The following is a 26,837-nucleotide window of genomic DNA, read 5'->3' as shown; positions in this document are numbered from 1 at the left end:
CCGAGCCATACCACATAGTTCCAGCAACTACAAAAGCTGCAAAAAAGACCGCAGCGATACTACTGGAAAGGACGGTTTCAATATTTCCCATACGTAATCCTTTGTATAGACGTTGGGGCGGACAGACACTAAGATGGAATAGACCCGCCAATATGCCCAAGGTTCCTGCTGTAATATGATGAGAGGCTATTCCTCCTGGAACAAAAGGATCAAAACCTTCCACACCCCATGCTGGATTTACAGCTTGTACCCTTCCCGTTAGTCCATAAGGATCGGATACCCATATTCCAGGACCATACAATCCTGTTACATGAAATGCGCCAAAACCAAAGCACGCCACTCCTGAGAGAAATAAATGAATTCCAAAGATCTTGGGCAAATCCAAAGAGGGTTTGCCTGTACGTTCATCACAAAATATTTCTAGATCCCAATACACCCAATGCCAGATAGCTGCCAAAAAGCACAAGCCAGAAAACACAATATGCCCCCCAGCCACACCTTCGTAACTCCAAATACCCGGATTCGTTATAGTCCCCCCGGTAATACTCCAACCCCCCCATGAATTGGTTATTCCTAAACGAGTCATGAAGGGTATAACGAACATACCCTGTCTCCACATTGGATCAAGAACAGGGTCAGAGGGATCAAAAACAGCTAATTCATATAGAGCCATCGAACCGGCCCAACCAGCAACCAGAGCTGTATGCATTATATGGACAGAAATCAAACGACCGGGATCGTTCAATACGACCGTATGAACACGATACCAAGGCAAACCCATGGAAATACCCCTTTATCAATCAAAAATATACGCTATGTAACTTTATTGCATTGTAAAATATACTATGGTTCTTACTTTTTTAGTGGATTATCTCGGGGAAAGGATTACTATTTGTTCTATTCTTTTAGTAAGAAAGTCTTTCAATAATAATGGAACAATTTTGTTCGTAGGAACAAAAAGAAGCAGATTTATTCTACACCCGATAAGTACCAATACGCAATGGTAGGTCGTTGATAGCATTTTATATGAGTAACTGCATCTATATTTGTTCATCATCCAAAGGATCCACTTGTAAGAATTTTATTTTATTGATTCTGTCTTCCTTTTTTATGAACTTATTCAATCTATGGATAAAATATGATAAAAGATAAGATATTATTAAGACAATAAACCTATTTTTACGCTTTCACATCAAAGTGAGATATAGTACTTAATCTTTCTTTCATTTAATGCCTATTGGTGTTCCAAAAGTACCTTTTCGAAGTCCTGGAGACGAAGATGCATCGTGGGTTGACGTATAGTGCGACTTGTCAGATATATTGGGTCATATGGTATTTCCCCGTTCTCTTTCCCGATTGAGATATCCTCTCTTTCGCCCAACAAAGATTGATTGAATCATACAAAATTTGGAGCGTGAAATGCAATGAAGTACAATTAAATCTATTTTTAGGGGGGTATACAGATTAATATTAGCAATTAGAATAATTTATGGTTGGCTTAGTTCAAATAATAAAATGAAGTATCCAGGCTCCGTTTAGAAAAAAAAACCAATAGGTAATATATCTATGATTTCTACTTAATATCATATTCTATTTATAATTTATTTATATAATATTCGATTTATAATCTCTTTTATAATCTCTAATATAATAGAAATAGAAGTGATCTAAAACTGTTAATAAATCGAGTAATATGATGAATGCATTGAATATTTAATATTTGGCGGGAGATATGAAATTAATTGAAAAATAAAGAAGTCGTAGCAAAAAGACGTAGTATTGGATCATTTGTCTTATATATGCAAATAAAAATCGGTCCGATCTTTACTCGGAGTAGAGCATAAACCTAAAAGAATTCAAGAAGACCATTCAGGAACAAGAAAATTACATCGTGATTTGGATTGGATTCCGATTAAACAATACATCAATGAGAAGTTACTCCGATAAGTTTAGTGAATTTTTTTATTTCCATTTATATATAGAAATTCTATTTATATATAAATAGAAAAAGGCCAAAACTCATCTTTTTTTAAATGAAAGAAAAAGCCCCTTTGTTACAAGTTAGACAGAGCTTGCTATGACAAAAGAAAAAAAAAAAAAAAATCTACACATTGATTTTTGTTTTTTTCGCGTTTTGTGTTGAACTGTATGCATCAAAAGATGCATGTACGGTTCCGAAGGGATACAATTTTATCCTAATCAACCGACTTTATCGAGAAAGATTACTTTTTTTAGGCCAAGAGGTTGATAGCGAGATCTCGAATCAACTTATTGGTCTTATGGTATTTCTCAGTATAGAGGATGATACTAAGGATCTCTATTTGTTTATAAACTCTCCTGGCGGATGGGTAATACCTGGATTAGGTATTTATGATACTATGCAATTTGTGCAACCAGACGTACAAACAATATGCATGGGATTAGCCGCTTCAATGGGATCTTTTATTCTGGTCGGAGGAGAAATTACCAAACGTCTAGCATTCCCTCACGCTTGGCGCCAATGAATTTTTTATTTGATTTGAGAGAAAAAAGAAAACTATGCCTTCGCGATATATGAATATTAAGTAATAATAGCATGGCACTTCGAATTCGATACGAGAATTTTTTTTTTTTCAAAATCGTTCCATTCCATTATGTATCAAAAGAGTAGTATGAGATAAAGGGTATTTCTTATTTTATCTGATATATCAGGAGACCCATTTCAGCGTCACAAACTTTTTTTGTTTTCACACCGAAAAACTAATATATATTATTTTTATGGTTTAATAATATTATTAGATTACCATATTAGGAGTTAATAGGATGTCATATAAAGGTCGAATTTGGTATTTGGATATTTTTTGCATCAACGATCTTGTCAATCATAAATGATTGGTTATGCAACTATGGAAATGGAAATTATCCTTAAATGATAACAAAAAAAAGATAACAAAAAATTTCATTTTTTTTTTCTATTATGAAATGTTTATGGAGTAAGGGTTGATCAACTGAGTATTCAAAGTCCTATCTAGGGAAGGAACTGAATTTTTTTTAGATGTATACATAGGGAAAGCCGTGTGCAATGAAAAATGCAAGCACGGCTTGGGGAGAGATTTTTACCTTTTTTTTTATTTTCTAACAAGTAAATTATCTACTCCATCCGACTAGTTCTGGGTTCGAGTCCCGGGCAACCCATTATCCCATTATAATTAATATATCAAAATCATATGTATATAAATTCAAACTTATTAACTCATTTCATTTTTTCAAAAAAATGAATAAATCTACATAGATAAGATAAAGAATAAAGACAAGCTCTTCTTTATTCTTTATCTTATCTATGATATCTCTCTGGATGTTGAGACTGGTTGACATGGGGATATAAGTCATGTTATACTGTTGAATAACAAGCCCTCAATTATCTATTTCTGTTGGCACTTAAGGAATGATGGAAAGGAAGAAAATCAAAAAAGAAATCAAAAAAGAAAAGAGAGGGAAAAGTAATAAAAAAAATAAGTAAAGTAAATAAAGAAGTAGAAGAGCCCAGATTCCAAATGAATGAAAACGTGACTGAATTGGTCCTAGTTACTCTTCGGAACGGAGTGGAAGAAGGGAAAAGGTTCTCGAACGAGGAAAAGGATCCAATGACTTCAAAAGAATTGAACGAGGAGCCGTATGAGATGAAAATCTCATGTACCGTTCTGTAGAGTGGCAGTAAGGGTGACTTATCTGTCAACTTTTCCACTATCACCCCCAAAAAACCAAACTCTGCCTTACCAGAGAGGACAGCAGATGGTATCAAAAATAAAAAAAATAGATCAATTTTATTTTTACCCATAACTATGATCACTATGTCACTTTAATTTTAAAATTTTAAAAAATACTCTTCAAACTATAAAATGTTAATAAAAATGCTTTTTTCGTCGCATTTGACATTAAATGCTAATGTGACACTAAATTAGAGACTATAAATTTAGTTAAGTTTATAATTTTAATTATTAGAGAAATTATAATTAAAAAGAAATCTCCTTGAACTAAAAAAAGCACGATAAATAATTTATACTCAGATTTAAAATATTTAAACTTCGTTTATTTTATTAATTTAAATTTTAAAATTTAAATTTATTATAATAAAAAATTTTACATCTAATTTTTTATTAAAATAAAAAATTTTTACATAAAATTATATCTCAGCTCAAATTAAAAATTTAAATAAGTGAACTCAACGACCCTGAATGAGATGTCAAAATGACAAAGAAATACTCACAAATTCAACCTAAACATCAGATATCAACAAGCACAAATCCTGTACTCAGATTTAAACTTATATTCAAAAAGATAAGAACAATTTCCTCTTTATTATCTTCTCTTCTAATGCAAACACGCCTGAATCCAACTAGCCCAACTTCACCACGCACAGATCCGGCCGAGCCATTCAGTTCCCAGATTCAACGAGCATAGCTCCCCACGCACCTATTTCTGGCGCGATTCGCAACCCATTTTTCCGCTTGGTGTGATGTCGTCCTAGCCCCGAGCTCTAGTTTTCTTCGCAAAGGTTAGGCGGTCGTGCGGGGGGTGGGGGTGGGCCGTCGGTGGTGGGGGAGGGAGCAAGTTGGCGACGGTGGAATGGAAATTGTGGTGACGACGGAAGGGTAAAAAATGGGTTTTTTTTTTAATTGAGTTTGAATTATAATTTGAGTTGAAGTTGTAACTTGAGTTTGTGTTTGGATGTGCACATTTGAGTTATGATTTGAATTAAGAATTTTTTTGAGTTTGTGTTTAGGTGGGTCAAAACTTAAATTTATATTTAAATAGTATTTTAATAAAAACTTAATGGTGATGAAAATTTTTAATAAGGTATATGAGTGAGGTTTTATTAATCTTTTCGTTATGAATGCATAAAAAAAATCATCTCAATTAAAATTAAAACGAAAAAGTTATGATATTTTTAAGAATAGAAAAAATATTGTTCATTAACTTAAGTTTGAGTTTATGAACTCGAATTGAAAGAGAAATTTGAACTCGAGTTTAATCTCAAACTCGAATTTAAACTCAAATTTTATAAAAGAATATGAATTAAAAATAAAGTTTTAACTTGAGTTCAAATCTTTTCTGAATTTCATTACAAAAGAACAACCCCTAAGTTTATAATCCTTAATTTAGTGCTACATCAGTATATAAGAGATAAATGTGACATGAGGAGTATTCTTGTTAACATTTTAAAGTTTAAAAGGTGTGCATATCACTTTTTAAAATTTAAAAGGTAAAATGACAGAATAATTATAATTTAGAGATAAAAATAAAATTTATCATAAAAAATAGAATAAGAATATGAGAAAATTGAAAAGAAAATAATAATAATAATAATAATAATAATAAGCCACCAAACTTCCCCAAATACCCACCTTGCTCCAAATGAGTCAATATCACCACCTACCACTTCTAGTCTGGTCGATCAAATAGCCTCCTACCTCTTTTTTTCTTTTTCTTTTTTTTAAGGAAACTATTTTTTGATCTTGAAATACACAAGTTAAATTAATAAATTAATAACTAATAAGTTCTTTAGCAAAGAAAAAAAAACTAGTAATAACTCGCAGAGAGAGATGTAAAGCTATTAACCATGCACTGTTTTTTTCCTCTGAAAATACACAATTAATATGAATAAAACAAATAACAACAAAAAAGAGTTTGATAGCCCCTGTTTTCTTAACATAGTATGTAAAAGCCACCAGAGTTTGAATAAAATATCATTTAGATAATGATTGTATTTAATTAGTAAATTCGTGTTATGATTTGAATCATAATTTGTGATTCGTTATAGTATTTTTTTTCTCATAAAAAATACACGTAAACTGAAAATGATTCTAAATCATGATTTTAAATCTATAAACTAAACGTCTTAATTTTCAATAATATCATTTAAATGAATAAATTTTTTATAAACATTAAATATTTAATTTATCTTTATTTTGATACTCTGTATTATATTAAATTTTAAAATATGCGTTTAGGATTTCTGTATTTTTTATAATATTAATAAGTACATTGACATATTAAAAATGATTTTTTTAGTATTTTGAGATAATTTTTTGAGACATAAAGTGACAAAATTTTCATTATTAATAATTTCTCATTTAGTTAACTAAATGTGAAATTACAAGCTAATCAACCAAATAGAAAATTATTACAAGCTCGTTGAAATTACAAACTAATCAACTAAATGAGAAATTAATAATAAAAACAAATTTGTCATTTTATATTCTAAAAAACTGCCTTAGAATAACTTAAAAGTATTTTCTAAACCTCGAGTTACCTATTTGATAATTATTAAAAAAAACACAAAATACCAAAAAGTAAAAACATATTTCATGATAACACAAAGGACATTTTCCCTACAACAAAATGTATTCTGCCAATAAAAAAAAAAAAAAAAAAAAAAAAAAAAAAAAAAAAAAACCTTACAACAACTCAAGAGGCAATAAAAACCCAAACGACAGGGTACTGGTAATAGTGATGTCAAAAGCCTTCGCCTTTTTTTCTCCGCACCAAACCGAAACAAACCCTTCCCCCTCTCTCTCTCTCTCTCTCTCTCTCTCTCTCTCTCTCTCTCTATTCTGTCTGCGATCATGGCGTCCATTTCCAAGCTCTCGACTTGTTCTTCTTCTTCATCATATTCTCTCTCAGCATCGACCTTGAGACCCCCGAGATCTTCCCGTAACCCTGCGTCTTTGTTGATCGGTTTCAGACCCATTTCCACCTCCAACACCAAACTTTCTTCTTCATCTTCGAAGTTTTCGCTTCCCAGAAACTCCTCAGTCAACGCTTCCTTAGTGTAAGTTTTCTGCATCTTTCTCTTGTTGTTGTTTGTGGATGTGATGAATCATAAATTTTTTGAATTAATAATAATTCATTTCCTGCATCTCATGATTTTTTTTTAATTAATAAAAATGTTTTATGTATTATTATATAATATAATGCTTTAGGGTGAGATGTTCGAGTTCGGGAAACGGAAGCCCAGCGAAGAGGACGGTTCTGCATGATCTATACGAGAAGGAAGGACAGAGTCCTTGGTACGATAACCTCTGCAGACCAGTCACCGATCTTCTTCCTCTTATTGCCTCTGGCGTCAGGGGTGTTACTAGCAACCCTGCGGTAAACTTATTATATCTTCTCTTTCTTTCAAGTTTTCTACTGATTGCATGCAAAATGTTTTCTTTTATTTTCTTGATTCAAAGTGAAACAAGATTATTGGAAAGTATGACAAGGATCAAACAAATGAAACGACGTACTCTTTTTTAGCTGCCAAAAAAAAAAAAAAAACCAAATTAATAATCTTGAACAGGAGTATGTGGATAAAAGAATTAACTGTGGGGCTTCTCTTTTTTAGCTGGGAATAGGGGGAAAAAGAGCACTTCCATTTTCTGGTTATTTCATCTATATATGTGTTTCAATTGCGTTAACTTTGCTCCATATTGATGTATGAATTTGCAGATTTTCCAGAAAGCAATATCGTCTTCTAATGCTTACAATGACCAGTTCAGGTATTATTGATATTACTTGTATTATAATCGACGACCATCGCTGCTCCACTCCCCTTAAGTTGTTGGCTTATGATTCCTATTTCCTTGATGGGCTAGTTTATTTTGATGTAAAGAAAACAATTGTCCGTTTGAAATGTTTGTGTTTTTGCCAAACTGTCTCGAGACTTGGATAAATTTATCATGTTATTTACTTTGTTGGGTTCTAGGTGGTGAGGGGAAGATTTTTGAAATTTGATACCAGCAATTCATTAGAATATAATAGCTTTAATGAATGAAATTGCACAGAGAGCTTGTACAATCCGGGAAAGGCATTGAAGATGCGTACTGGGAACTTGTGGTGAAGGACATTCAAGATGCCTGCAAGCTGTTTGAGCCAATCTATGATGAAACAAATGCTGCGGATGGATATGTTTCTGTTGAAGTTTCACCGGAACTTGCTGATGACACTCAGGGGACTGTAGAGGCTGCAAAATGGTTACATAAAGTGGTCGACCGCCCAAATGTGTACATTAAAATTCCTGCTACAGCTCCCTGCATCCCTTCAATTAAGCAAGTTATTTCACAGGGTATTAGTGTCAATGTTACTGTAAGTAATCCCACCTATCTCTGTTTTTTCTAACATTATATGGCTAACATGTTATAAGTGCATTTATCTATTTATGGATCTTGATCTTGAAATCAGTACATAGGACAAGAGATCAGCAGGAGATCACAGAAAGGGAAAAAAAAAAAAACAAACAAACAAAAAGAAAGAAACCAAAAAGAAAAGAAAAGCTGACAAAATTAAAGATCGACACAAATTAGTACCCATTAAATCCGTCCAATTTAATTAGTTTTATTACTAATGCCAATTCAATAGATATGTCGAGTAGTACTTATAGCAATGTGTTACACTTCATTGCTACAATAAGCTTTTGCTGCTTAATGATCGCTAAGGACTGAGAGTTCTTGTTAGGCCTCTAAGCACATCTATATATTTATGTCATTTTTTCGGTAATTCACATGGAAGCATCTTAACTTTATATCATGGCTTGTGCAGCTTATATTTTCTCTTGCTAGATATGAAGCAGTTATCGATGCTTATTTGGACGGCCTTGAGGCTTCTGGGCTAAATGATCTGTCTAGGGTAACTAGTGTTGCTTCTTTCTTTGTTAGTAGGGTGGACACCCTTATTGACAAGTTGCTTGAGAAGATTGGAACACCGGAGGCCCTAGATCTCCGAGGAAAGGTAATTCATTTATGTTTCTCTGGACCTATTAGAACCAGTAAGTTGCAGATTTGCTGACACAATGACAAATAACTGTTTCTAGGCTGCAGTAGCTCAAGCGGCCCTAGCATATAAACTCTACCAAAAGAAATTCTCCGGCCCGAGGTGGGATGCTTTGGTAAAGAAAGGAGCTAAGAAGCAGAGGGTGTTGTGGGCCTCAACTAGCGTCAAGAATCCTGCCTACCCTGACACTTTATACGTTGCTCCTCTTATTGGTCCCGACACGGTAACTTATCTTATGATTCAACCTGATGTCTTGAGCTATAGAGTTATTGATAATTGTTCCTCATGGCAAATGAGAAGATAAGCTTCTCTTAGAGATACCATATAATTAAACAACATGCTGCTTAGCCTATGGCCTATCTTTTGTGCTTACTACAAGTTTTAATACCTTTTTTTTTCTTATGTTTCCTGATTTATATTAGCTTTGATGTTTTGAAGAATTCGAATTCCTGTTTGATGAAACTCAATTTGGTCATTGCTCACATTAGTCTGTTTAATCCCGGTTGACCGTTGTGTATTTTGTAGGTATCAACCATGCCTGACCAAGCCCTACAAGCTTTTATTGACCACGGTAGTGTTTCAAGGACGATTGATTCGAATGTGTCCGAGGCTGAGGGCATTTACAGTGCACTTGAGAAGTTGGGAATTGACTGGAGCTATGTGGGTTCTCAACTTGAGCTGGAGGGAGTGGACGCATTCAAGAAAAGTTTTGACAGTCTGCTGGATACGCTGCAAGAGAAGGCAAACTCTCTTAAGCTAGTTAGCCTGTAATTTCAGAGGTTTTGCTTAATGTTGTTGTGGGGGTTATAAAAAAAGCCTTATGGCGTTCTTACCTATTTGGTGGGTGCATTATGAATTTAATAAAAGCTGGTGGCTTTTTTTTTTGTGTTGATGTAAATTTGTTGGAATGCTTTGCTTTTGTGAGACGTGGATGATGTATTATGATCTCTATGTATGTTTGCAGCTTGTGTTGAGTTAGATATTTGTGTTTTACTTTACTGTCTCGAATGTCTTTGGAAAATCCGAGATGTACGAAGTTATAGTTGCGCAGACTCGTACCAGAGACCGTGAGACGCCTTTTGAGGCGTTAGGCAGGCATGCATGCATGTCAAAATAATCTCATGGAAAAGTCCAACGTCTGTTTTGTTTTTTTTTTCTTGGGATTGGTGTCGTGTTATTTACGCCTTCACAATCACCAGAGTCGACTCCTGACTCGATCCAACCACAACCGGTCCAGCTTAAGCTTATTTGAGAGCTCTACATGATTGATGATACAACCGGACGTTTCTTTTTCCCATCTCATCACGCGTTGATGTAGATGTAGATGTTTCCTCAGCGCTGTGTGAATGCGTGGCAGCTTTTAATTAAAATCAATATTCACTCTCCCACTTTAATCTTGACCATTAAGCGTGCGGATTATGATTTTTATGCTAAAAAAAAAGCATAGCATGCGGGGTATGATTATTAAACACATTATTATTATTATTATTATTAATTTTACATCATTTCTTTGTCCTAAGTGGATCACTGGATCGTAGGGAGGCAGCTTCTAGGTAATTTCTGATTTTGTCAGCATTAAAGAGTCACATTTGATTTTACGCGTCCGGTACGTTATAGACAATTGCGATATTTTTGTTGGGATATGGCATCCTTCTTTTTACAGATTTAAATTTTTAATTTAAGTAGATGTGATATTTTTTAATAATTTTTTACTGTAATAAAAAAGTTAAATGTGATATTTTTTTAATATTTTTAACTGTAAAAATTTAAAATTAAAAATTTAAATCGGTGAAATAAATACGACAACAAGTTGTGGAATACGTCTTTCATGGTTAATTGATATGATAATTCAATCACAATCAACACTAAAATTAAAAGTAATATGATAGTGTCGTAGTATACTCTAACATAAAAACGGTCTTTTTCATTTTTATAACTCAAGTCATTTCTCATAAAAGTTTAAATTTAATATTTTATTATAGTATTTTTTTCTCACATTACTCAAATTGACTTGAATTGTATAAATAAACATACCCTAAATTAGAAGAGACAGAAGTCAAAAAATTCTGAAACGAACGATTGGTCTTTTTGTGGGACAAAATGCAGTAAACTTTGACTAGTAAAGACATCTAAATTTTTTAACATAAAAACATTCTTTTTCAAAAAAAATATTTGTCGTTTCAAGCATGGTATAATTAGTGTGATGTCGTTTCCGTTTAAGGGCAAATAGATTCTCAATTATGTCGGATGACAATTGTTGACGGTGGAATTTTGTTAACAAGATTACGCTGGATTACCACTCGGTGGTCAGTCGGGTCATCGGCCAAAACTTATTATATTATCGGGAAAATGTAACTAGTTGTATTTTTTTTAAGGTATTTTAAAGGCGCATAGATTTGTCGTTAAAATGAAAAAGAACACACGAGGTTATAGTGGTTCACTCTACCATGAAAGAGCTACATCCACTTGTTATTGTATTTTTCTTTCTTTCTTCCTTCAAAGATTACAAAGATCCATCCTTTCTCTCCGGGGCTTTGCCCCTTTTATATCTTACATATTACATATGGGGCGGACTGTGTCAAGAGTTTCTCTAATGGTTTCTCTCAAGTAGCCTATTATCCTACCTGTCTAGACCGTAGCATTCAGCACTTTTTGGACTATTCACTCACCCACTTTGTCCACTATAGCGGCCCTGCGGATCTTCCGTGATTTCTATTGGTCCGTTCTAGGTGGTTTATGGGTAGGTAATCATTCTCTGTGCTACTCTCTAAACCCAGAAGTAACTTAGAGATTTCTCTCATGTCACCTCAGAGGTCATTATTAGGACGTGGATCCAAACTCATGCGTCCTGCTCTTGGCATCTATATTATATTTCACAAGTCGCGGTCTCCGTCCCGGTCAATCCTCCCATGGTACCAGTGCCTCGACTGTGTGTGGGGTCAACGGTTGTATGAATTTTCTCATACGATCCGTCCTTTCACAATCAAAAGAGGGAAAAATGAGCTCAAAACGTCGACGGCTGTCTGACGTGACGGGTGAAGGCTATGTGAAGCTCGGTTATCATCCGACGTGGCAAAACATATTTTTCTACACAACAACAATCATGATCTTGGACTTACAGGCAGCCCTCCACAAATACAGCAGCAGCAGCAGAAGACTTGTCTAGAAACAAAGTCACCCTAGAACTAAAGCCAAACTAGAAACAAACTCAAATGAACAACTTAGCAAATGGTTCATTTTGCAAGAGAATAAAAAATATAGGGGAGAATTTTGCCAAAAGATATTTTAATAGTGGAAGAGTTCAAAAAAAAAAAAAGAAAAAAAAGAAAAGATGTGGTTGGAGAGGCTCATAATTGGAATAAGCAGTAAATTAATGATGGTGATTGGGTGTAGTGGCATATTTATGACAGGTAAGTGGGGGGAGGTTGGGAAAATGGGGATAATAATTTTAGTACATTGAAGAAGATAGGCCCATCTTCCTTCAACTGACAACAACATCTGATACAATACACCCTACAAAGTAGGCAATTGAATGCATTTTCTTCTCATATTTAATATTTAGGAAATGAGATATAGTTAGTTTTTCTTAGCAGATACCATCCATAATTTATCGTCTTCTTTTTCTTAGATCTTGACATCTCCTTCATTTAAGTGTAGCCCCTTTTTCTTGGTTTTAATCACTACTACTGCTGCTGCTGTTCCCAAAGTAAGAAACTTTTCCACAGTCCTCACTCAGAGAGACTAAAAACTTTTCCAAATTGCCATTTTAGGACAGATTTCTTCCTCAAATTGCGCACAGCCACTATAAAGCATAAGCTTTTCCACAGTCCTATAAGTATTTGTGTGTGTGTGTGTGTGTGTAGTAGTAGTAGTAGTAGTTAGCAAAACAGAAACTTGGTTTTGGTACAAGCGGTCAACTTTGAGGTTGTATATTTAAGGTTGTATATGTGTGTGTATGAAACTAGTAAAACAGATTTGATAGTTTCTTCTAGCTCCAGCTACTTGATTTTACAAAAGAATAACGGTAAATTTTGGGGTAAGCTAATTGAGAAAGCGGAGATATATGGAAACAAGAGAGATCAAGTCACCAAAACGGGTGGTAGAGATGGCAGCTACTAGTAGTACTACTACTACTACCACAACTACTACTGCTTTGGGTGGAAATTCTGAATCATTGCAGCGAAAGAAGCTCGGAATCTATTTCATTGAATCCGATGACAGGAGGACGGCTTTTGGCCGTGGTTATACCGGAGGAACCACGCCGGTTAATATCCGTGGGAAACCAATTTCTGATCTCTCAAGGACTGGTGGTTGGATTGCTGCCTTTTTCATATTTGGTAAACTTCCACAATTTTCTTCTCTCTTTTTCCTTCTTTTTCCAAAAAAAAAAAAAAAGAAAAAAAAAGATTGGCTTTGTGTTTTGTGGCTACTAAGATTGGCTTTTGAAAAAAAAAAAAAACAGGGAATGAAATGGCAGAGAGAATGGCTTATTTCGGGCTTTCGGTTAATATGGTTGTCTTCATGTTTTACGTAATGCATAGACCCTTCTCCAGTGCATCAAATGCCGTCAACAATTTCTTAGGAATATCACAAGCTTCCTCAGTCCTTGGCGGTTTTCTTGCCGATGCATATCTTGGTCGATATTGGACCATTGCAATCTTCACTACAATCTATCTTGTGGTTAGTATCATCCTGTTCCTTTCTTAAATCCATGATTTTTAATCATTAATCAGCTAGCAAATTTTTAATCAGTAATGGCAGATATATATATATTTTTTTAATATTTTTTTTCCAAATTTTATTCTCAAGGGTTTGATAGGAATTACTCTATGCGCCACGATGGACGTCTTTTTGCCTAACCAAGACCAATGCTCACAGATATCGTTGCTTTTAGGCAGTTGTGAGCCAGCAAAACCATGGCAAATGATTTACCTCTACACCGTCCTCTACATAACTGGATTTGGAGCTGCTGGTATTCGGCCCTGCGTTTCTTCATTTGGGGCTGATCAGTTTGATGAAAGAAGCAAAGATTACAAGTCCCACCTAGACAGGTTTTTCAACTTTTTTTATCTTTCTGTCACGATTGGTGCTATCATCGCCTTCACCGCAGTCGTCTACATTCAAATGAAACTTGGATGGGGATCAGCCTTTGGCACATTGGCGGCAGCTATGGGAATATCCAACTTGGTGTTCTTCATTGGTACTCCTTTATATAGGCATAGGTTGCCCGGAGGCAGCCCTCTCACAAGGTTTGCTCAAGTTCTGGTTGCCGCCTTTCGGAAGAGAAAGGCATCATTCTCTAGCAGCGAGTTGATAGGTTTGTATGAGGTCCCTGGCAAACATTCTGCCATAAAGGGTAGTGGAAAGATTCCTCATAGTGATGATTTCAGGTACTTTGCATTTGAATCTTTTCCACTCGTGTATATATATATATATATATTTATATATTTTAATAAGTGCAATTGCTTTGATTCCTTCTATTAAAATACCTGCATGGCATTAGTCTGTGGAAAGAAACTTTCTGAATTCTCATGAATGAATATATCTGTACAAGACTTGAATATCAACAACTAACTCATCAACAAGCTGATACGTGTCAATTAATTCTAAGCTGCTCTATTCTATATTTACAAACTATATTTACAGTTTAATGAGGTCTTTTTTTTATTTTTTTTTTATTTTTTACACACGGTAATGGAATGTACGTGTTTGCTCGTTGCAGATGTTTGGACAAAGCAGCGCTGCAGCTGAAGGAAGACGGTGTTGATCCAAGTCCCTGGAGGCTCTGCACTGTAACTCAAGTAGAGGAAGTGAAGATCCTTTTGAAGCTCATTCCCATACCAGCTTGCACAATAATGCTTAGTGTGCTCTTAACAGAGTACCTTACTCTCTCAGTGCAGCAGGCATACACAATGAACACTCACATTGGTCGCCTCAAACTCCCTGTAACGTGCATGCCCGTATTTCCTGGCCTCAGCATTTTCCTTGTCCTCTCACTCTATTACTCCACGTTTGTTCCGTTGTCCCGGCGCATCACAGGGCACCCTCATGGCGCTTCCCAACTTCAGAGGATCGGCATTGGATTGGCGATTTCCATCCTGTCAGTGGCATGGGCAGGCGTTTTCGAAAGGTACCGAAGAAATTATGCAATAAAACATGAATTTGAGATGATATTTTTAACTCCAATGCCAAACTTAAGTGCATACTGGTTGCTAATCCAGTACTGCCTGATTGGCATCGCCGAAGTGTTTTGCATAGTGGGATTGTTGGAATTCTTGTACGAGGAAGCACCCGATGCCATGAAAAGTATAGGGTCAGCTTATGCTGCTCTCGCAGGAGGTATGGGTTGCTTTGCGGCCAGCATAATCAACAGCATTGTGAAAGCGGCAACGGGAAACCCAGAGACAGGAGAGCCCTCATGGTTGTCCCAGAACATCAACACTGGCAGATTTGATAATCTTTACTGGCTGCTTACAGCTCTGAGTGTAGTCAATTTCTGCATTTTTCTATATTCAGCAAGTAGGTACGAGTACAGGGCAGAGAAGAGGCCTACGATGGTAGAGCAGGTTGAAACCAATATCAACAAAAAGCACAAGAATGCTACTACTCTTTCATAACTAGGAGATTGGAAATTTTAGTTCGACGAGTGCCTATTTTCTCTTGTATGATTCCTTTCACAAAAGTTACCGTTTAAAGTTTAAGAAAAGCAAATTTCACATCTTGTAAGTAAGCAAGCATATAGCCAAAATGTTGACTATTGGCTTTCACATTCAAGACTTCACCTTGTGAGTGACACGAGCACATATGGCAAAATAATCCACTTGTATTGTTTCAAGATAAAAAGATGTGTAACGGACAAACATACATTCCATTGCAAAACTAGCAAAACCAGCAAAATAATCCACTTGTATTGTTTCAAGATAAAAAGATGTGTAACATATATAAAAGCGGACAAGCATACATTCCATTGCAAAACTAGCAAAACCATGTTTGAATTTGCATCCTCGCAGAACACTACAATTTGCCATGCTTCATATCCATGGCCGAAACATTCATCAACTTGCACTACAATTCTGAGATATTTCCATTGTTTCTAGAATCGCAAAGGTAAGAAACAGCTGAATGTTTTGAGGCATTGAAATGAGGTCATGATCATGTTTACAATGAGTTCATGACTTGCCACTGATTTGTGGATTTCTATACAGAAAGCACAAGACATTCCAACATCAAGTATCAAGTATCAAACATCAACATGGAGGGCAAATACCGGCACAAAATGAACAATTCATTCCCTCTATGCAAGCATGTACAAGTATAAACAAGATATATATATACATATATATATATATATATATTTTTTCTTCTACAGACGATGACAGCCGCTTCATATGTATACTCTTTTTGCTTTTAAGTCATAAGCACGAGCATTAGGGACTTTCACAGAACTCCATCTCCTGACATTTTAAAAGGAAAAAAAATACAGGAATAGAAAGAATTGTCACAAGTTGAACATGTATAAAGCTCGTGATATTTCCAGGAAACTGCAATGAAAACATGAAGGGCATGTTTACTAACTTGTAATGGAATGCAATCAGAAAGGGAAAGGTGTCGGAAGGGAAAGAAATGAATAAGGGAGAGGATTATCGATCCCCTTTCTAGGGTTTATTTGCCTATTAAGAAGCCAATTTCCCTGTATTATTACCTCGAGGAATGGCAATCCTAATAGCTCAGGTACTAATATAATAAAATATATAACTTAAGTACTAAAATGCCCTTGTGCGCAAAATTATTAATGAGTTTTAAAAGGCTAAGAAAGTAAGTTTGCAGTTTATTTCATTTGAGGGAAACAATACCAAGAGGTAACTTAGGATTGGTATTCCCTTTCCTTGTTCTCTATATCATGTGGCTGGTAGCCCCTAACAGATTGTCATTACACTTTTTTGTAAGTAAACATTACCTTCCCATTCACGTCAAGGTAAACATTGCCCTAACGAAGAAAGGTAAAAATACCTGTGATATACTTCAGCACCATAGAATAGCAATTATATTGAAAGCTATTCTTGTAACATCAACTTAGAAAATTAATGTTACATTCAACCCACTTACAGACTAAAAAACATTAGAACAGAGACGAGGGACTTCAAGGGAAGTTTTATAAAATTTAAAAGATTGGCTCTAAATATACCTTGCCACAAATTGGACAACTTTCACTCCTTTCCAGCCATTCATAAATACAACCAAGGTGGAAATGGTGAGAGCATCTTGTTGTGATTTTTGGATTCTCTGGAGTATATTCTGCAGAAAAATAAAAACACAATTACAAATCTGTGCCGAGAACTGTTTAAGCACATAACTTTTGAACCCAACATAACCAGAACAAAATATGACTGCACTAAATATTAGAAGTTAACCATATTGCTTTATAAGATCAACATGGCGGAATTACTACCATCAAGACATGTAGGGCAGACGTCTTCATCTTCGGATGATGGTTTCATATGAGTAAGTCCATAAGCAACCTTTGTTGCCAAAGGCTTTTCCGACGATTTGCAATCTTCTTTCTTTCCAAAACCCAAAGAATCGGTGCCAGAACTGCTTATATTTCTTCTCATTTGTGAATCTTCTTGCAGATGAGACATAGATTTCTCACGCCTAGAAACCAAGCCATCGCGCTGTGGCCTCGAGTATCTCTGCTCAGCATCATAGGGCAATGGCCTGGAGATCGATAGTTGATGATCATTTAAGGAATTTTCTGTTAGAGTTGGGGTCATTCCTGATGATGCCGTCAAAGCAGTAGCTCCTTGCATAGGTGATGAAGCGGAGCGCTCGTCAAGTCTTTGAAATCCTGCACTATACTGCTTGTTCACGGTGAAGGATTAGGCCCTAAAATTATTACAAATTAAATGGTCCTTTGAAAATAAACTTAAAACCTTAGGCTTCGTGTTTAGTAAAAGAGGGAAAGAAAATAGGAAGGAAGTTAAGGTAATGTAACCTCGGTGAGGACAAGGAGAGGAAAGAAAGGACGTTTCTTTTATTATACTTGATATAGATTTCCTCTTCTAAAACTTTGGAAGAATCAAAAATTGGAGTTGATTATTTTCTCTCTTAACCCCTCCAACAAACCAACCGTGAGTCTTACAATTAATCTACTAATCCTTCCACCCCTATTCTTCCTTCCTTCCACTTTCCCCTCCCAATATCTACGCAATGAATTAGAGAATTTGCACCAATCCACACACAAAGACACCTGCTTGACGTATAAAACAGAAAACGACACACATACACACTCACAAATACTCGTTGGTTCACTGATGCAGATAATTTGCACAAAGAATATTCAGGGAAAAATAAAAAAATGAAAATCGAGCGTTCAGAACATTCAATTGCTGGTAGTCAACCAAAATTAACACAATTGTCCTTAGATAGGAAGCATAACCGAGACACTAAAGTAAAAGTAAAAGAAAAGGAAATAAAAATAATAACCCCAATACTCAAAACTTATCAAATCACAAAAATAGACCCACATTGAAAAACCAATGGGTAAAAAAGATACTCGTAATAGTTATTAATGTTTGTGAAGACGTACCCCAGTGAAAAGCTGGTGGAGAAAGAATCTGAGGCATAAGCAGTGCCTGTATAATGGATTGCTAGGAAGAGAATATTCCTCAAATTCATCACCACATGGACAACAGCACAAAGCACCCATTTTTTATTTATTTATTATTATTTATAATTAAAGGATTGTTGAGCAACCCAGATGGAAATTGAAACGAGCAAACAAAAACCCTAGATTTTGCAAAAAATTGGCAAAGCTCTGAACTTTGATAATGAAGCCTGCAAATAAAACAGGTAATAATGAAATCAGATTTGTTTATCTTGAAGCTAGCATCATCTTTAGTGAAAATTGGTTAATATTCTCATCATTATAATGATAAAGATGATACAGCTTAAACTCCAAATCCAATAGATACAGGGAAACGGACAATGGGGAAGTGAAATTAGTTCGCTTGGAAGGTGCAATCAGGAAATAAATATAAGGAGAATTGGGGATCGGAATCCGATTGTTTGTGGAAAAAAAAAATCCCAAGTGAAGCCCCAGAGAAAGGGAAAGGGCAAGTGCAAGTGCAAGCAAAGCAAATGACGATGATGAAGTGGAAATGTCTCTTGGGGACGTACCTTTTGAAGAATCAGAATCGAGTGGTGTATGTTATAATGATTAGAGATTGAAGATTGAAGAAGAACAAGGAGAAGGAGAAGATCCTTGAGCTCCAACTCCGATTCTAAGCTTGTCCGTACGAGTCATCACTTGAGCAACTCTCTCTCTCTCTCTCTCAACACTCTCTTCTAGTCTTTTGTACGTCTCTTTACATTTGGGATAGGGAAATAAGGTAGTAAATTATAACATATTTTTTAAAATTAGTAAATTATAGTATAATTTGATATTTTAATTTTTAAATATTATTAAAAATTTAAATTTCTCCTAAATTTCTTTTTTTACTTTAATTATCTTTTTTAAATATTTATTTTTTAAAAATATAGTAAATTATAGTATATTTTTTTAAAATAGATAGATTATAGTAAGTCCACTATGGTCGGGATCAGCGACTGACTCTGGAGACTATTTTCTGATAATTTGTGACTGTTTTTCGGCAACCTTATATTTACTGATAAATACCTTATTTATCATTTAATACTGTATTTATTAATAAATACCATATTTATCCAAAAAGTCGACTTCCGACTTTAGCGACCGTTTAACGCTGTATTTACAGGTAAATATCGTATTTACCATTTAATACCATATTTAGTAGTAAATATCATATTTACTTAAAAATCAGACCACCAACTTCAGTAACCGTTTAAGACTGTATTTATCAATAAATATCGTATTTACTAATAAATATTATATTTATTCAAAAATTCTAATACCGATTTCAGCGACCGTTTAATACTGTATTTACTAGTAAATATCGTATTTATCAATAAATATTATATTTACAAGTAAATATCATATTTATCCAAAAATTCGACCATTGACTCGACAACTGTTTACCACTGTATTTACTAGTAAATAATGTATTTACTAATAAATACCATATTTATTATATTTATCTGAAAATTCAGTGACCGACACCGGTAATTGGTAAATACCGTATTTACCAGTAAATATCATATTTATCATATTATATTTATCATATTCAAACTTATTCAGTTAAGTATTTACTGATAAATACAATATGTAGCAGATTTAAACTTGAATTCAATAAAACATTTACAGATAAATACAATATTTATTAGATCAAAAATTAGATTCAGTGAAGTATTTACTGGTTAATATAGTATTTACTAGATTGAGAATTAAATTCAATGAAATATTTATTGGTAAATATGATATATACTAGATTAAGAATTAAATTTAGTGAAATTTTTACTGATAAATATATTCAAACCCAAAATCAGTGAAATATTTATAGATAAATATTGTACTTATTTAATTCAAACTCAAAAATCTGGCCTCTAGAATCGGTGACCGATAAATACATCCAATCACCGGCCGTCTATCTGCCATCATCATCGGCCAAAAAAAACATCATTTCTCAGGGGAAGAAAAAAAGACAAGAACTGAACAAATCGTTGACAAAAAAAAAAAAAAAAAAAAAAAAAAAAAAAAAAAAAAAAAAAAAAAAAAAAAAACACTCAGATTTCAAAAAACAAACACAAAGTGTTTGCATTTACCAAACAAATATCTATCATTTTTCAGGAATAACAAACATGTGCTGAGATTACCAAATATATATTTATCACAAAACAAAAACACAGAATTAGGACAATTTCCAACGCCATTTAGCAATTGTAAGTAATAATCCAATCTAAACATATCAATACTCTCACAAGCACTGAAAAATGTAATCACAGACTCAGATTATGAAAACTCATCGAAGAAGATCTGCATATAAATAAAAAACTCAAGTTAGAGAGACGGCGACAGATGATGACATCTAACTTTTTTACTACAATAAAAAACTCTCACATAAAATTAAATCTCAACTTGAATTTACAACACTCAGATTATGAAAACTCATCGAAGAAGATCTGCATATAAATAAAAAACTCAAGTTAGAGAGACGGCGACATATGATGACATCTAACTTTTTTACTACAATAAAAAACTCTCACATAAAATTAAATCTCAACTTGAATTTATGACTCGAATCACTGAACTAAATGGATCCTATATATATGAAAATTACTTTTAGGAATGACAACGTGGCAGGGGCGGGTATCTTCCCCAACTCCAATAGATTACCCTTTTTTTAATCCCCCATACCCGCTTCTGTATCGGCCTTAAAACTAAATTCCTATATTTTAAACTCCGACACAACACAAAACAAAATTCCTAAAAAATTCAATGCAAGAACTGAAAACATGGAAAGAGAGCGTTGTACAAAAATAACTTGAATCTCTGAGGCAGATAGATGCAAGGCGTTCAACCCATCATATAGCGCATGTTGGGTTAAAAGTGGTAGATAACTAACAAGTGCAAGAGCAACAATTGAGCAACCATCAAATATATTTTTGAAGTTGAAGGGCAATTCACATTTCTTTCACATATTAGAAAGTCTCAGAGTAGTATCTCGCTATAAAACTCAAAAGGGTACTGGTTGGTTCCACCGCTAAAGCCCAAACAAATTGACAGTCTGAGAAAAAGCAAGCAAGCGACAAAACCTCAACTTTCTTTCACCTCTCCTGAAATATTGGAAAATCTATTGTACAGTTTGTAGAGTATGATGTGTTGTCTAAATATACTTTAACCCTGAGAGATACTGTTGTCTACAGATTAGATACTGGGACAGAGCATAAATTATCCCTAAGAGCCCCAATATCCTAATTTTCAGCACATCTGTTATTATCACAGATGGTAAATTAAGAGGCAGAGTTATCAGTGGTGTCGAGTCGGTTTGCTTCGTGTAACTCCACACAAACCTGTTGAAAAGGATGTGGCTGGGGAATGTCAGAATGAGGAGAGCCAAATTCTTGACGGCAAAGAACCAATCTGGCCCACCAATTTCCAAGCCCCAGCCTGCATTCCCATGCCAGACATCTTCCCATATGCTGTACAACGCCGTCACCACTAAGTACGCAGATATCACTACAGTCACCGGAAAATATCTTTGTTTGTCCCCAAATCCAGCTACAAAATCGGAGTCCTGGTTGAGCAGTAGCAAAATAGGTGCCAGGAAGAATATTGCACGGTTTGAGCCACCTGTGAGATTCACATTCAAGATTAGGCATATGGCAAAGCACATTATGGTAGCAACGTTACCAACCGCCGGCATCCAGGCTCCCTCAGTGGCCATCCTCTTGATTGTGAAGTTGGACACAGTTGTGGCACGTCGATGCTGCATGAATCTCATTCTTGCAGGAAAACTAGCAGACGTGCTTTGACCGGGTTGAGTGTGTCTAACTCCACTCCTTTCCGCAACTTTTTCACGCAACAGCGAAGCAAGTTCAAACTTTATCAACAGAGCTATAAGCATAAATATTGCAGCATATAGACCAAGAAGAGATGTCCTCGCTCCCTCAACTGCTAGAAGAGTGGTGAGCTTCTTGTCTTCTTCTCCCATTTCTCCAACTCCACCATCCTCAAATATGCTTTTAATTCTCACTTGGCCCTCTAGAAGATATGTCACTGGAAAGAGAGCCACAAGTAGAGCAAACACCCATGGCAGGAGCTTTGTGCTAGAGGCAGAAGGGAAATGAGTAAAGACCACAAAGACTGAGGTGCACACCATGGTCACGACAATTAGGGCATGGAGGACAGCTGCCTGGAGGAAGTACTCAGCAGAAATGTAAACACCCAAAGCAATGCCCATAGCTATGGAGTAGAACACTCTAAACTCAACCATGTATTTAATTGGTATGACGGATGTAACAGCTGCCAGTGTAAGCAGAATTGCAACAATAAGCAGCCATGCCGGCCATGTAGGCTTTGGTGCCACAAAGCCATATATGGAGATGTCATCAGCAGATTGTCGCGCAGCTTTAATTAGGTCAGACCGATAAGTCCATGACAGAGGAATAGGAGGTTGCATGAGAATAAACAGCAGACCTGTTGCAACTATCAGCACTAGGCATCTCTTAGCAGACTGCAAAATGATATTGAAACAGGAGACGTTAGTAAAATAATAACTAATAAATAACGTAGATGATTTCTGTTCAAAGTACTACAGCTTCAAGAAGTATTCAACTAAAAGAAAGTTTTCCATGATAACCATTAGTTAGCTAAGTTATAAAATAAAGTAACTAACACCATCAATCATTTACGTTATGTGACTGTGTTGCCAGTGAAGACATTCTATGGTCTTTTCCCAACTATATAATGTGGCAGACAACCATGACGAGACACATTAATGCCATGAGTCATGACCAAAGAAATTCTGAGTAGGCAAAGACAAAACAGAGCTACATAAAAGTTTTGAGCATCTGAGGGCATTTAAATTGGCTTTCCCCTTTCTATTTCTGATAGAGTAATTATATTCAAGGAGCAAAGAAGAATGTTACATGGATACATGGAGAGAGAGAGAGAGAGAGAGAGAGAGAGAGAGAGAGAGAGAGAGAGAGAGAGAGAGAGAGAGAGAGAGAGAGAGGTAAAGATACCAGGGCATGAGAGAAATGCAATGCAACTATGGGTACACAAGCCAACCCAGTCAAGACAATACAGAAGCCCAAGAGTAAGCCATCAGATGGAGGTCTCCCGTTCAACCATTGGAGGGCTTCAAAGATTGTTTCGCGGCAAAACCAGACAGATAGCGCAACAACACTAGCATGTGCATAACCTTGCCAAGGTTTCATCTTTGAGGTTGTTCTCGACTTATCCCTGAAAATTCATTTCCACGTTGAAGAAGCTTAGAGAACATAGGAAGACAACAAATTTTGATGGATTTCAAGAGCAGAGAGAGTACCTGTACAGAAGTAGTGGCGGAGAAACGGCCAATAAGAGGAGAGCAGACACCCATACAACAGATTTTGATGTAATAAACAACATAGCCAGCTTGGACATATACAGGCATGTCAATATCCAAACTGCCTTTGGACCAATCCTATGATCCACGGATAGTCTTCTTGTGAGAGCCACGCCCACGAAAGTTGTCACAATAACCATGTAGCTTGGATACATCACATCATCCTCAAAGCCATAGTAATATATACCAGAGTAATTGAAAAAACGGTTCTCAATATGGCAAAGCAGCAATGCATGACTGATTAAACCAACCTCAGTTAAGAAGTGAAATTTTGAAGGGAGAATGGTAAGACCAGGAACGGCCATCGCCAGGACAACGTTCGCAGTTATCAGTTTACAAAAGGATTTCAGTGACATGCCTGCAATCCAAATATTCAAATCCCAGAAATTATGCATCACAAACCACATGACCATCAAGCTACCTAGCACAACAAAGGCAAAGTATGATGGCAGGCTCTTCTTCGTGAAAAAACGAGCCAGGTAGAAACCAGCGACACAAGGCAATGGAAGGAACTGCAAAATAACGAATCAAAAGTAGCAGTTAATTCCCAAATCCTACAAACACAATGCATCTGAAAAAAGTTTGCTTCCAATTAGAGTATCAGACCACAAAATATATTAGAGGATTATCAACTTTTAAGCTTGATAAACTAACATTTTACATAACATGGGTAAATCCGATGGGTTTGGTTGTTAGTTTAGATTGTTTAGCTATTAGACTGAGTTGTAACGACTTTCTTAACATTGTATATTGTTTTTCATTGATCAGTTGATGGAAGGTCTTCCATAGGATTGTCTTCCTTCTCAGGTGCAAACCTAGTTGGGATTTGAGTTGGTTCTCACCTGGTTGGGATTTGAGTTGGTTCTCACCTGGTTGGGATTGGAGTTGGTTCTAACCTAATTGGGATTGGATATTTTTAACCTTTTTTGCATCAAGCCTAACAAACCAAATCACAAACACCAGAGCGCGAAGCCTAGCAGAAACACCAGCAAAAAGCGCAAAAAAGATTCTTGACAACCCAAATGGAAGGAAAGTTACAAGGAGTATATGTTCACAAATGCCCGGGTAACATGAGTGGTAAAGACATTCAACCAACTACAATTCTATATCCACTAACATCCTAGAAGATTTCACAGAATCCTTATTCCATAGTTATCGAATTTTCCAAAATTTGTTAAATGATGAATAATGTTCTTGTTTCTTAAGTACCTTCAGTGATTCGGTTCCTATACAATTTGTCCTACTTCCGTCCGCATTTTTATCAGGTGGTCATGCTAAAGAGATAACTACGTTAAATAAATTCAAATATCCATCTACATTGTATTATCAGGTAGCGAGAAGAAGAATGCATACCAGTAAAGGAAAACCCACAACGATTGCTGCAGCAGCACTAACAACAACACCCAAACCAGTGAAAGCCAACGAGCTGAAAGCATCAGAAACCATTCCCATAGCATACGACCCAGCCGCGGCCGCCCCTCCCAGCATTGTGGTCGTCACGAGAAGGTAATTCAACGGCGGTGGCACCTGAATGTAGCGCCCAAACGAATGGAAAATCACTCTGATCTCCAAGCAAATAACCACAACGACCAACGCGACGGCGCCATTGGCGACGCGAATGCTGTGAAGCTGGTGCTCGTTCTTGGTGATCCACCAGAGAGCGCCTCTCGTGGAGGCGTAGAGCTGGAAAAGGAAGGGAATGAAGAAGAGAAGGAAAATGTCGGCGACGGAAGCAGCGGAGGAGAAGAGAACGGAGTGGTGGGAGGCGATGTGAAAGAGAAGAGGAAGGAAGACGAGATTGAGTGTGTGGAAGCAGCTCTCGAGAGGTCCTAGGATAAACGAGTCATCGGGAGCCTGGCCGCCATGGAACTTGGCTTGCGCGTGGTTGGTCTTGAAGGAGGAAAGTCTGGGGATGGAATAGAGCCAGTAGAAGAGGCAATTGAAGGCCATGAGGTAGTAGGAGGAGGCGGCGGAGAAGCCGACGGCGCAAATGGCGGCCCATGTGAAGAGCGCGGCGGCGGGGAAAGGGAGGGAGGCGAAGAGGAGACGCTCGAGGGCGAGGACGATGGACTTAGGGTTCTCGATTTGGATCCATTTGAACTGGAGAGAGCACCAGACGCCGATGAGGAAGGTGGTTTGGGCGCAGAGGAAGGCGGCGAGGAAGGAGAGAGGGAGGGAGTTGAAGGAGGAGGAGAGAGAAGAGAAGGAAGAGAAGAAGAAGGCGATCTGGGAGAAGAGGAGAGAAAGCCAGACTCCGACGAAGGCGCCGGACTTGAAGTTGAGGGAGTCGAGGATGTAGGAGATCATGAGGCCCACGGTGAGAGTGGCGACGACGGGGGTGCCGCCGAGGTCGAGAAGGAAGGCGGCGCATGGGAGGAGAGCGACGGCCATGAGGGAGTTGTGAGCGAAGAAGGAGACGGCCGGAGAGAAGCGAGAAGTGTTGTTGTTGTTGAGGGATCTGCGGGAAGAAGGGCCGGCATCGGAGGGGTTAGGGTTTGGATCGGAGGAGAAATTGTTGAAGGAGGGGGTGGAGGAGAAGGAAGGAGCGCTGACTGAGGAGGAGATGTAGGGACGAAAGGAGCGGGGTTGGAGCTCCGGCGGGATCATATTCGCCGGTGCCGGAGACGACGACGAGGACTGTACTGGTTTTTGTTCTTGTGGGAATTTTTATTTTATTTGTCTGAATTTCCGATCACGAAACGGACATTTTCACCCAAAGCCTTACTCACAGGGACGGGTTTAGCATAGCTAGTCTTGAGTTGAGAGTGGCTGAAGCGTATGACGTGTTTTGGGAGCGATCTGACCGTCGATCATCACGTAGTGGGGTCCACCTCATCATTCCGGACTCCGAATCCGGTCCAATCAGCAGCTGAAGGGAGAAAAATAAATTATTATCATCTTGCACCCCGTCCTTTAACGTAATATCCAAAACGTACTCGTTTTTTGAACGATAGAAAATAGGGAAAATGAGATGCTTTGATGCCCCTTAACTTTTTAAATTTGACAATTTACTTTTCATATTTT

General features: G+C 36.6%; 4 protein-coding genes across 4 annotated transcripts; 2 read left to right on the top strand and 2 right to left on the bottom strand.

Annotated features, from left to right (window-relative positions):
* The first annotated feature begins 6,476 nt into the window (after positions 1 to 6,476).
* LOC21385369 (transaldolase) lies at positions 6,477 to 9,768 on the top strand. Its single transcript, XM_010091565.2, has 7 exons — positions 6,477 to 6,811; positions 6,963 to 7,131; positions 7,471 to 7,520; positions 7,806 to 8,106; positions 8,560 to 8,748; positions 8,831 to 9,013; positions 9,316 to 9,768. The coding sequence occupies exons 1-7, from the start codon at positions 6,606 to 6,608 to the stop codon at positions 9,559 to 9,561; spliced, it is 1,344 nt and encodes a 447-aa protein (XP_010089867.1). The 5' UTR covers positions 6,477 to 6,605; the 3' UTR covers positions 9,562 to 9,768.
* Positions 9,769 to 12,340: 2,572 nt separating this feature from the next.
* Positions 12,341 to 15,670, top strand: LOC21385368 (protein NRT1/ PTR FAMILY 6.1). The gene is made up of 4 exons (XM_010091564.2): positions 12,341 to 13,127; positions 13,253 to 13,470; positions 13,600 to 14,180; positions 14,513 to 15,670. The coding sequence occupies exons 1-4, from the start codon at positions 12,854 to 12,856 to the stop codon at positions 15,405 to 15,407; spliced, it is 1,968 nt and encodes a 655-aa protein (XP_010089866.1). The 5' UTR covers positions 12,341 to 12,853; the 3' UTR covers positions 15,408 to 15,670.
* A 34-nt stretch (positions 15,671 to 15,704) lies between these two features.
* On the bottom strand, positions 15,705 to 19,145 carry LOC112090303 (E3 ubiquitin-protein ligase At3g02290-like). Its single transcript, XM_024161276.1, has 5 exons — positions 18,967 to 19,145; positions 18,377 to 18,624; positions 17,240 to 17,645; positions 16,976 to 17,085; positions 15,705 to 16,244 (listed from the first exon to the last, which is right to left on the bottom strand). The coding sequence occupies exons 2-5, from the start codon at positions 18,494 to 18,496 to the stop codon at positions 16,218 to 16,220; spliced, it is 663 nt and encodes a 220-aa protein (XP_024017044.1). The 5' UTR covers positions 18,497 to 18,624; positions 18,967 to 19,145; the 3' UTR covers positions 15,705 to 16,217.
* A 2,198-nt stretch (positions 19,146 to 21,343) lies between these two features.
* Positions 21,344 to 26,555, bottom strand: LOC21385367. Its single transcript, XM_024161277.1, has 4 exons — positions 25,167 to 26,555; positions 23,754 to 24,325; positions 23,449 to 23,668; positions 21,344 to 22,937 (listed from the first exon to the last, which is right to left on the bottom strand). Exons 1-4 carry the CDS (start codon positions 26,418 to 26,420, stop codon positions 21,588 to 21,590), a joined length of 3,396 nt encoding a protein of 1,131 aa, XP_024017045.1. The 5' UTR covers positions 26,421 to 26,555; the 3' UTR covers positions 21,344 to 21,587.
* Between the last annotated feature and the right edge of the window lie 282 nt (positions 26,556 to 26,837).

Source organism: Morus notabilis, unplaced genomic scaffold (assembly GCF_000414095.1).
Source record: "Morus notabilis unplaced genomic scaffold, ASM41409v2 Scaffold90, whole genome shotgun sequence".
NCBI lineage: Eukaryota > Viridiplantae > Streptophyta > Magnoliopsida > Rosales > Moraceae > Morus > Morus notabilis.
Note: the sequence above shows the minus strand (reverse complement) of the source record. Positions and strands in the feature narration are given on the sequence as shown.